The sequence below is a fragment of the Typopeltis vanoorti genome, chromosome 6 (assembly GCF_054136105.1).
Source record: "Typopeltis vanoorti isolate ZY-2024b chromosome 6, IOZ_Tvanoo_1.0, whole genome shotgun sequence".
In the NCBI taxonomy this organism is placed as follows: domain Eukaryota; kingdom Metazoa; phylum Arthropoda; class Arachnida; order Uropygi; family Thelyphonidae; genus Typopeltis; species Typopeltis vanoorti.
Window position 1 is genome coordinate 98,255,868 of NC_143554.1, and position 12,369 is coordinate 98,268,236.

General features: G+C 35.2%; 1 protein-coding gene across 4 annotated transcripts in view; it reads right to left on the bottom strand.

The window, feature by feature from the left end:
• nej (CREB binding protein nejire) overlaps positions 1–12,369 on the bottom strand; it is a 481,376-nt gene that overhangs the window by 26,247 nt on the left and 442,760 nt on the right. For all 4 annotated transcript variants that reach the window (XM_090394332.1, XM_090394330.1, XM_090394331.1 and 1 more), the window contains one exon: positions 1,332–1,613. In XM_090394332.1, the coding sequence (XP_090250458.1) occupies positions 1,332–1,613 (282 nt within the window). The remainder of the gene's footprint in view (positions 1–1,331; positions 1,614–12,369) is intronic.

Below are 12,369 nucleotides of genomic sequence, written 5' to 3' on the forward strand. Positions count from 1 at the left end.
ATGTGGAATAAGTATGTGGATAAATAAAAGAAAATATTGCTATATGCGTTTTAAACGGAATATTGGAGGAAACACTAATTAAAAGATTTATAGTAGATTCCGAAAAGGGAATCGTAGAACTGTAAGTTTTTTTTAATTGGAAGAGTAAGACTGTCAATAAGCATTTAGTGAATAAAAGAAGAATTTGCTATTTACGTTCTAAAGGAATGTTCGAGAAAACTCTGATTAGGAAGTTTCATCTGTATTAAGGACGCCGGATCTGACTATTATTTCTACTGAAGAAAAGAGATGGAATTAAGTTTGGAAGAATTAATGTGCGCTACATAAGTGATGAGAAAGGATCCTGTAAAAATGAATGGAGTTATATATCTTCAGAAAAGGGCCTTGACAGAGAAAGAAAGTGGCTATGAACATTTTGTGATTGTGCAAACAAAGTGTTTAGTCTAGTCTTAAGTGTAAGTTTATTTTTAAAAGGCCTTGGATCCAATTAATTTGTAGTTAGTTATGTAATATTTGTTTGAAGTGTATATATATATATTGTTTTTGTTTTATTAAATGTGTTTATTTTGTATTTTGGTCTTGAGTCAGTGATTATTTGGATTCTGAAAGAAAGAGTTAAGATCATTGCACCAATTGGAGTGAACCCTTGTGCATATAATAACATATAGGTGCACTCGGAATTTAAAAAATAATTGTTAGAAACAGATATCATTCTCTATGGTAGGATTAATATTAAGATTTAATATCTATGAATATCCTTATCTATATAAAAATCCACCAATTATTAACACAAGCAACTGCTGGTCAACATCCATTTACTGTCGTTCTTAAAACTCATAGAACCAACTTCATGTTGTCCTCTTTCATTCTATTTACATATCCAGTCTTCCTCATGTTTTCTCAAAGCCTACAACCAGTAGTTGTTTAATACATCAATAGGTTCCTACTTTCTCCTTAACCTACTGCCCACAGTACTGATGAACCATCTATTTTGCAACCTCTAGTGTATTAATAAACTCATCTCCCCATCCATTCCTCTAGTATTATACTTTCTGGAAAGCAAATACAAATTTTGTTCAACATGAAGATTTAATAAACAGACAAGTACAGCTATTTCTCAAGAAGTGCAGAAGTCAAAAGAATTCCCGTCTCCTTGATAATCTAATTTCACTAGATAGTGATATATTCTTATTATATAAGAAATACATCAAATTACTAATAGAAATGATTAGACATAATCTCCTCAACTATGTATTTTAAAGTCAGTATTCTAAAATCCAAATCATGTTAATAAAAAATAGTGAAAACATATTTAACATGAGGAAACTTACGTCACACACTGTACAGTGGTATCTCGTCTCCACGTGTGTTTTGCAATGATTACATGTATATACAAAACGATCTTGACCTTGATTGTGCAATTCATACAACATGGCCATGGTTGAATATTTCGCTCGCCGCAGAGAGGAAAATTCATAATGTTTTTCACGTGCAATGGTAAGGAAGGCATCTCGCCCATCCATCAGATCACAGTTAATGAAAGGATCAGGATCCTGAATTGAGGTAAGGCTGACTGCGGCTTGTACTGAATGCAAACGTATTACAAAAAATACCTGCAAAATATAATAAAAGAATATTATACTCCATCCTGAAAAGCTCCAGTTTTTGAGTGAATTACATGTACTGGATCACAAATGAACGTGTTACATACAATACATACCAACATTAATATGAAATGAAATCTGATTCTGCAAGGAAGTCAAATGAATACAGCACAAACATCAAGCATGGCATGAATACTCAAGAGCAAAATGATCTTGATTAAGATCATTTTGCTTAATGATTATTAAAGACATTTTGATGTTCTCACACAAACTATTCAAAGTCATAAGATATCCAACACTCCAATATTTCAAGGATTTCTTTAACTGCTACCATTTGGAAGGACTATATTTGTCAAAACACAGCAAATTTTAATCAGTTGGTAATTTTTAATACTTCAAGGGGTATCTTAAAAACAATGGCGGGAAAGATAGAAAATCTCTGCATTATAACAAATGGATTTTTTACAATGTGATGTTTTTATTTATTTATAGAATTATTTATGCATAGCCTTAAATTAAAAAAAAAGGTATATGAACTGCATTTACACCGTATATTTCATAAACTGATTTCTGAAAGCAAAGGAATTAAAAAGGCAAGTGAGATATTCCATTAAAAGCTAGTAGAAGTTTCTTACATTTGTTGATTGAAAGGGAATATTTATTACATAATTGGATGATCGCTATTACCACTATACCTGAGAGTAACAATTCATCATCATCAATTTCCTGATATGTACCCTCAAAGGGTGTTCAGGCTACCATGGTAAAACTACATGATTAAGTTTACATTATTAATAATCTCCTATCAACAATTTTCTTCCAAATTAGTCTACTACTTGTCATGTTGGAGGTTTAATGGAATATTTACAGCAATAGGAAAAGGACTAAAAACAAATTTTAATGCTTCCAATATTTCGTCGCAGTCACAGAGATTTTCAGGAATTACAAATAGCTCTTGTAACACACACACAAAATGAAAACACAATGCTAAATGAAACACATGAGTGACTCTATAGTCCTATCTAGGATTTCAGAAATGCTATCAATTTCCCTACATCCATGGCACATAGGGAAAAAACAGCCAGGCCTTAAAAAAAAAAAAAAAAAACACAGCTTTTGAGCCCCACAGGAAACTTGCTACCCTTATCCATTCTATCAAAGATCTGCTCTCTCGTCTCTCAGTGCATGGAGTTTATAAAGTACCCTGTTCCTGCAAGTTGGCTTACTTTGGACAGACAAGCAATTCAGCAACTATCCAAAAAACACAAATCGTACATCTGCAATCACAAACCATGATCAATCTGGCCTTGTAGACCATGTATTGGATACATGGTCTACAGGATCTCCTGTAGACCATGTATCCAATACATGGTCTACACCTGCAGGATCTCCTGGAAGAAAACTACCTTGCTCCACCATAGAAAATTTAAAAAGGAAAGACTGCTTTTAGAATCTGAAGTGGCACTCAGAAATCAACCTAACTTAAATACGGATGCATAAAACTTCCCAAAATTTGGAATACAATATTTGTCAGAGGTCCCACTTTACATCCTAGGCCACCTACAAACACCTTTAGAGGGTGCACCACCTAGATAGGACTTTAAGAGTCACCCACGTGTTTCATTTAGTATTGTGTTGTCTTTGTGTGTGTGTGTTAAAACAGTTTTTTATAATCCCTGAAGATGTCTCAGTGACTGAGATGAAATACTGGAAGCATTAAAATTAGTTTTTAATCCTTTCCTAGTGTTGTAAATATTCCATTAAACATCCAATGCAATGTCCTCCCAGCACTTAAACCTTAACACTTGAATTCTATTACTTGTCTCCAATCTAATATTGTTGTATCTAACATTTCGTTCTTCTAAGGCACTTATGACTGAATCAATCCACCTAGACCTTGGTCTTCCTCTGGTTGTCTTTCCTGCCATCTTGACATCAAACACCTTGTGAATGTGTTGTGTCTTATTTTGGACAAACTGGCTGTTCTTTGGAAAAAATAATAAAAGAACATCAACCTCTGAAGTCTAGTCTGGCGCAGCGCAGTATTGACTCTACTCATAGTGTCCAGCAGGATAAAGCAGTTCTCCTCCATAGATGCAGATTCAAATATGAATTCTTATTCAAAGAAAGTTGTGAAAACTATCTTACACCGACTGAATTTAAATAGAAATGACTATGTCTCTCTCAAAGATCTGGGAGACTTTTAACTTATGTAAAAAACCAGTTATCTTAATAGATTAAATTTGTTATTTCTATTATTTCCTAGCACACAGTAACAATTGTATTTTAATAGGTGATCCATTGAACATTTTGCCTATATTCCATTCCTATTACAGACACTGAAGAGGTACTATTAATTTTAGTACAAAATATATGTCCTTTACTAATTAAAGATATCACTGTGGTTTTTACGTATTACTTTATTATTTAACTAAAAATTAGAACCTGTTTTGCTAACCTTTCCTCTCTCACTCTATTTAAGTTACCAAAACCACCTTAGATTAGCCCTACACACATACACATTCTTGAATGCAAACAATGTAAAGTTCCTAATGTCTTCATGATTCTGTTGTTGCTGCCATCTGTTCATTCTTCTAATTTGTCTTTTAACTCTCATATCTGTGGTTTCTAGTCTGTCATCAAGTGCTTTATTTCTAACCAAACTCTCGTAACTTAAAACTAGTTCGAACACTGTCTTGTATAATCCTGGTTTGGTGTTTTGGTTAATTTCTCTCTTATTCCATATAAATTTCTTCAACTGACTTCTTCCAACCATGGGATTGCTTAAGGATATCAAAGCCAAATAACTGTGACGAGACCTCCACATTACCTTTAAGGAATGCAGAGAACTAACTAGGGCTTCTGACCTAATGTCCAATCCTCACCGTCATGTGGTGTGCCCCCATTATTAGGTACTGAATAAATGAGAATGGGCTAGAAATTTATAATTTAGTTGACCAAATTGTACCCTCTACTGTCTTAAATCACAAATGTATGATGGTACAGCCAGTCCAAAATAGATAAAATACAACACACCTTAACCTTCCTACAACTTACACACAGGATCACAACAAAGCTATTCCAATCCCATATATTAAGTACACATCATTTCTCTACAAGTTTTCTCCACTTTGAAACCACCACATTTATGGCAAATCCTGAATAGCAGACATTGTTCTGGATACTCCTTTGCATAGGATCAAGTGGAAGAAGACACTGGTTTTGCACAGAAGTCACCCATCCATCAGATCACAGTTAATGAAAGGATTGGAATACTGAATTGGGGTAAGGCTGGGTGCCAATGTATTACAAATAAACATCTTCAAAATATAACACAAAAGAACATTTTACTCCATCTGGAAAATTTACAGTTTTTGAGTGCATTAAACGTATGCTGGTTACCATCTTCTTCCTCTAGGTCTTTTTTTCTGCTACCTGGCATCAAACATCTGTTTTGCTAATCTTTCCTCTTTCTCATTTGATTTAAGTGACTTACTACCTTACATTAGTCCAGTTCATGCATTCTTGAATGCAAACAATGTCAAGTTACTTCCTAATGTCTTCATTTTTAATATGATTTTGCCATTGATGCCATCTGTTCAGGCTTCTAATTCTTCTAAGACCTCTCACATCTGCAGTCCCTAATCTTTGATAAAGTGCCTTGATCAAGCATTTTGCAATGATCAACTATCAGATCCATAACTTGAAACTGGTTTGAACAGTTATTGTATACTACTAGTTTAGTATTTTGCCAAATTTCTCTCTCATATCATATAAATTTATTCAACTGATCCCACCATATTGGCTTTGCTTATTCTGTTGCCAAATTCCAGATTTTATTTGCCATTTTCAGTAAAAACTGTGCCTAAGTAGCTGAAATATTTTACTTGTTCTATGGGCTCCCCATTCAGAATGCAGCTGAATGGGGAGCCCATAGGACTGTGTTCTGTGTTCCTGTATACTGTCACAGCATTTTTCAATTTAGTTAGAGAATTCTGGAGTCTTGCACTGGATATGTTTGTTTAGGAGTACATCTGCATGAAGTAGAGAGCTAAGTTTGATATCTCCAAATGTAAAATTAGGTTAATGCCACTTTCTTTCATAATGTGATCCATATACAGATGATGAATATAAGAGTGGAAACAATGTGCATCCTTCTGTTACACCTGATTTTCCATCAAACCATCTTCCTGTATTTCCTTCAATTCTAACTGCTGACGTAAACTTAAATAACACTATGTATTGCTTGATATAATGTTCTATCTATACTATATAATTGTAGTGTTTTAAAAAACTTTCTCTGAGCAACATGTCACATGCCATTTCCAGATCTACAAAACTTAGGAAGAGATCCTTGTCTTATTGACATGATTTCTAAACTACAGGAAAACCTTGCTTAACGCAAACTCGATATGCACGATAATCAGTTAGTGTGATTGAGCGAAATGATACCATTTCTCGCTTTAAGCAAGTGATTAATCAGTTAACGTGACTTTTTTTTACATTATGCGAAATTTTTTGTCGCCAATCTACAGCAAACGGAAAGCTGGAAGTCATTAAAAGACATAAAAGTGGCATTAGTAATACAATGATTGTGAGAGATCTGGGATAGGATACAGCGAATCTACAGGTCAAACTTTATTAAATAAGGGCAAAGAATACAAAGATCAAGGAAAGGTTGCTACTGCTTCTTTAAGAATGCAGATCAGCAGAAATAGAAGACATTTAATGATTGAGATGGAGCGTCTTCTGTCACTCTGGATTGAGGATTATAATCAAAAAATAATACTTCTTAGTACAGAGAATATTCAGGCAAAAGCTCTCAATATTTTACCTCATTGAAAGAGACCAAATTTCAAGAGGAATGTGAAAGCTTTACTGAAAGTTTAGGATGGTTTGACCGTTTTTAAAAACCAAACTCGACTGCATAATGTAAGAATAACTGGGGAATCTGCTAGTGCTGATAAACATTCTGCGGCCAAGTTTCCTAAAGAATTGCAAAGGATAATTCAGGAGGGTGATTATGACGATTGGCAAAATTGGTCTCTTTCGGAAACGTATGCCAACAAAAACTTTCCTAGCTAAAACTGAAGCATCTCAACGAGGATACAAAGTATCTAAAGATCATTTTACGCTTTTATTAGGAGGCAATGCAGAAGGCGACTTTAAACTCAAGCCAATGTTAATTTATCATGGGCAAAATCCAAGATCTAACATTATTGAAGAAATCAGCACAATTGGAAAAGAACCTGGATTTAATGAACTGGATAATGAAGATGTGAGAAACTTGCTCGATTCCCATTCAGAACATTTAAGAGAGAATGATCTCCTTCAACTAGAAGAACAGTGTGCACATGAAGAAGATAAGGAGTGTGAACAAGAAGAGAACATTACGACAAAGAAGCTAACTGCAAAAGAACTTGAACTAGTTTTCAATCACATTGGACATGCTAAGGAAAATTTATTTGATGCTGATCATAATATGGAACGAAGCTTCAAAGTCTGCCGAAATCTTGATAAAGTGATTGCCAGCTATCGCAAACTACATGACAAGATGAAAAAGTCAAGTGCTATTCAAACATCTTTACTTAATTTTTTTTGTAAAAAAGTAGCTCAATCAAATGTGTAGACATTACATAAAAATGTAAGCAATTGATTTTTATTAACTCCAATGATTTTATCCTCTAATATAATTTATATTGTATTTTTTTCCCCTCAAATTTACACTAACTGATGGATGAATTATAATTACCATATTTTTCCATGTAAGATGAACCCTACTTTTTCAAACCCAAAATTAAGAAATCAACAAGAAATCAAATCAATACACTCCATGGGAGGATGTCCAAACTGTCTATCGGAAGCTTCCAGGTTTTTTTTGCGTAATTACCCCGCCAACGAGTTGCAGACGTATGAATGCTTTCAGAGTTCTGATTGGTTTATTCTGAATCAGCTGTTAATGACATCAATCGACAAAATTAACAAAGGCTAGTGATTGGCGGAAGCCTGTTCGCAGAGACAAGGTGCCTGAAGTTTCACCAAGGCAACCGCAGGTCTCTCAACCGGTTACTCCCCGTATATAAGACAACTCCTAATTTTAGAAAAAAGTATCGTCTTATACACGGAAAAATATGGTATTCCTATTGTTTACTGTATTCGCTTAACACAATTTCGCTTAGCGCGAATTAATTAATTGCATTAAACGAGGTTTTTCTGTATTTATCATAAATTGAAAATCTAATTCTGACAACCTCTATTGGCTGAATCCAGCTTGTTCTTTTTGCAGTTTCTTTTCCAAATTTTTTTCACCATTTTTTCGGGTATGCTTACATAAATCTTACTTGGAATACTTAGTAAAGAAATTCCTCTAATTCCCACATTTAGCTTGATTCCCTTTTTATGCATGGGAACTAAGAGAGCTTTACTCCAATCATCTAGAATTAGACTTTCTGAATTATGCACCGTAAAACTTTTATACCTCTGGTGCTAGTGCAACACAGCTTGTGATATGTGTAGACATATCAAAACATTTATGACACTCTCTCTGTTCTTTCTTTCGTACCATAGCATGTTCACTCTTGGCAATGAATACATAGAACATATACTACATTGTGCAAAATCCAACATGCTCAATTTGGTGAACAAGAAATCTTTCATTGCCATTTTCCTTGTATGTATTGGTGCTATGAATACAAGAACAGAGAGAGAGAGTTTGTCATAAACGTTTTGTGTGCAAGTTGTGTAGAAAGCAGGAAATCTAAGTGACAAATGTTAACGATATAAGGAAACATAGCGAGGGTGTTATGACGAATGTGGAAGTAGTGAATGAGAGCATGAAAGAAGTGGCTGAAAGTAATGTGGGTGACAAAGTCACAGTAAGAAGTGAAACAGCATGCTTACATGGCATCCTTCATAAGAGCTAGAGCAACTTGAAAAATGATTGTTGTGGTACGGCAAATGGGACAGTGAAAGAAAAATTGAATGGGAAAGTATGAAAGTGCAAGAAACTTGAAACGAGAATAAGGTCTTGTATTAAGATTCAATGATAAGCAGTATACTTAATGAAAAAGTCACAAAAGCATGTTTCTCAGGTGTAAAGATCAGGGGATGTTAGTTTGCAGAAGGAGAGAAATATGCAACGAGAGAAGAGATGAAAGAATTGTTGAAAGAAGCAAAAAATGAAAAGTAAGAAGTAAAGATTATGAGTCTGCAGCCATGATATGATTGGACAGAGTTAAAAAGAAAGGCAATGATTGCTAATGAGTCAATGAGAAGATTATGCAGGAAGAATGGTATGCAGCTTATAGATGTATGAAGTGAATTTAATGGATGAAAGGACATATATATATACTGGACGGACTACATGTAAATGGTTTTGGAGTTAGCTGTTTGGAGAAAGTTGTTTTGCAAGAGTCTGGAAGTGCAAAATCAAGAAAACTAGAGATACTGGGAAGGAATGCAATCAGTATGTGTCTAGCACTAGTGGGATAAATGAGCATATGTACAGAAATGATTATGCAATGCTGAACATAGTTTTCTGATTCAAATTGGTTGGTAATGACTTTACACAAGGGTAACTGTGGGTACAAGGGGATGTTGAAATGCATGCACATGACTGCAAGAAGTATCAGAAATAAGATAGAGAAATTTTTGGCATTGTAAGCTCAACTTGGCAAAAAATTATAGGCATCAGTGAGACCTGGTTGACAAAAAATGATATAGTTACGAGGATAGAATGTAAAGGGGGGGGGGCTGTATTTTCAGGGAGGATAGAGGGGATAGGACAGGAGGTGGGGTATTGCTGATGATAGCTGAAGAACTACAACCAACAAAATTAGAAGTTAAAGAGGATTTTAGGTGTGAGAGAGATGGTTCATTTGGGACTGTCTGGTGTGAAATAGAGGCAAATAGGACAAAATATGTTTTTGGGTGCTGCTATAGACTGGGGGGGGGGGGGGGTCCATAGGAAGATGTAGATGCCATGTATTGGTAGATTAGCACGATGTATGCAGAACAATTATTATGGGAGACTTTAACTATGGGGACATCGACTGGATGGAGGAAAGGCATGGGAAGATGGAAGTGGAATTTATATATTTGATAAGGGAGAATTACCTGAAACATGTTATAGATGGAACCAGGGGTTTGAGAGTGTTGGATCTGGTAATAGTATCAGAAAATATATCCATAACCAAGGTAGATCCACTGCCTCCAGTTGAGATAGTGGGCAAGCAGTATTGTTTTATGAAGTTGCCAAACATGTGGAATTCTTTGTCAAGAAAGGGTTTATGATTAACTATAAAGCTGATAATTATGACAGACTTAGGAGGCATCTTGAAGCAGTGTCATGGCTTGAGAAGCTACAAGGAAAGAATATCACTAGTGCATGGGAAGTGGTCAGTATGAGAAGCAGTATCAGACTGCACATACAAGGTCAGGAGGATAAACCAAGTAGGGATTAAGTGGATGAGTAGAGATATACAGTAAGAGCTGCAAAACTGTGGAGGGAATATAAAGATAAAAGTGATCAGCATACTCATGAGCAGTACAAAGTGCAAGAAAGAAGGGTGACTATAATTGTAAGAAAGGCCAAATCAGATTATGAGAAAAAATTAGTTAAGCAGGCCAAAGGAAATCCAAAAGAATTTTTTCATTGAGTAGTAGGTAAAAGGAAAACTGACTACGGAAGGATGACTAACCAATGCTCATGGTAGGAAGGTGAAAGAGGCAAAAGAAATAGTTGAATTGCTGAGTAATAATTTTTGCAAAGGTGTATCATCCATGGAGGTAGAGATTTTGTAGTGACTGATGCGACAGAGATGCATATCAAAATTGAGGTAGATGAACAGGAGGCATTCAGCATATCGAAAAATATCAATCTGAATATAGCAGTGAGACTGGATGACAAGTCAGCCCATGTACTATATGAATGTGCAAGAGAATTGGCATTGCTTCTGATAAAGTTGTTCGATATAAGTCTCAGCTCTGGCGGGGTTCCAGGAGAATGGAAAGAGGGTAAGATAGTTCATTGCATAAAGGTGGCTCCAAGACAGAGATAGCAAACTACATCAGGAGTGGTTGTTAAAGTACTGTAAAAGCTAGTTAAAGGTAAAATTCAACAGTGGGTAGATAGGGATGATTATTGTGGGCAGCACAGCATTGTAAAAGGCAAGTCTTAAGAATTTATTCACATTTTATAATAAATGTGACAGCAGAACTGGATAAAGAAATGGCTACACCATGCTACTGCTGGAACTTTGCAAAGGCATCTGATAGAATACTACATGTAAAGCTATTACAAAAGTTGGAGCAAATGGGAATAGATATAAAATAATAGTATGGATAGGAGAGTGGCTAAGAGACACCAGAGACAGTATATGGTGGGGTGCCATCTAGGAGAATGAGGATGACTAACTGTGTACTCCTGAGTTCTGTACTGGGGCTGCTAATCTAATTTATATATCAATGATATAGGGAAAGATTTGCGTGTGTGTGTGTGCCGGGGGTGGGTGGGTTATTCAGTTGTTTCCTGATGATGCAAAACTGGATAGAGCAATAGCTGATAAAGGTGATGTAGATATCCTGCAGGATGATAAATAAATTGACATTCTGAGCAAGGGATATCAATGTCAATTTAATGGTGCAAAATGTAAGGTTGTTCACTGCAGGTTGGAAATGTTACATGCAGTGTCATATTGATGGTATGGATTGCAGGAAATAGATGTGGCTAGGGACTTGGGTATAATGGTGGACAGAGAGTTGAAGTTCAGAGGGAATTTTGCATGCGATATGTAGGATACAAATTTTAGTTGAAAGACGGAATTATGATAGAAACATATAAGATATTAAATTGGTTTTATAAAATGGATGCTAAGGAAATTTTTCAATACATGATAAATAGAGAACTAGGGGTCATTCATGGAAATTGTGTAAGAGTGTGGTTAGTAAGGATGTGTAGCCTATATTTTTTGTATGGAGAGTAGTGAATGAGCAGAATGGATTGCCAGAATTAGTTATAAGTTCCCTGACAGCAAATGAGTTTAACCACCTTACCGGCCATTATGGATCAAACACGCATCCTCATACGCTTCGTATCGATCATATATTTCAATGTAACATCAATGGTGTCACAATTTTAATATGCACTTCGCATCTATGCTAACTTGGACGTATATATACGTCCTGGACGGTAGCGTGGTTAAGGAGAGGTATGATAATTTTTGTGTGTAAAATATTTAGTTTTGGGTCTCCCAAATTGAGTCTCTGGACTCCACAGATACTGTATATACTCGAGCATTTCTGATCAGATATCATCTAGTCCAGCTGCCTTTCCACATTGCAAGTTTTTGACGGCTTTTCTACCTCGCAACTATTGATATGTACTCCTCTTTGCATTTCTCTTGAAAATTTTCTCATATGTTTCTGTCACTTTTTGTTTCATTTAACTTTTTTTTTTTTTCAAAGTAATTACTTTAGACATCAGGATATCTTATTTTTAATTTTCGTGTCACCTTTATCATCTTTCCTCCATTTCTAAGCTTTTTCAATAGTCTCCAGAACATTTTACCACCTTCCTTATATTTACTTTCTATATTCTTACCAAAGTCTTCCTATGACTTGTGTTTAGCTACTTTCACATGTAACCTAGCTCTCTAACATTTTTCTCTGTACATCTTTTAAGGAAAATCTGTTGACTTATTTGCTAGGCCCTTTCAATGTGCTTTCTTCTTTTCCATAACTGCTGCTTTAACTTCTTGTGAATTCA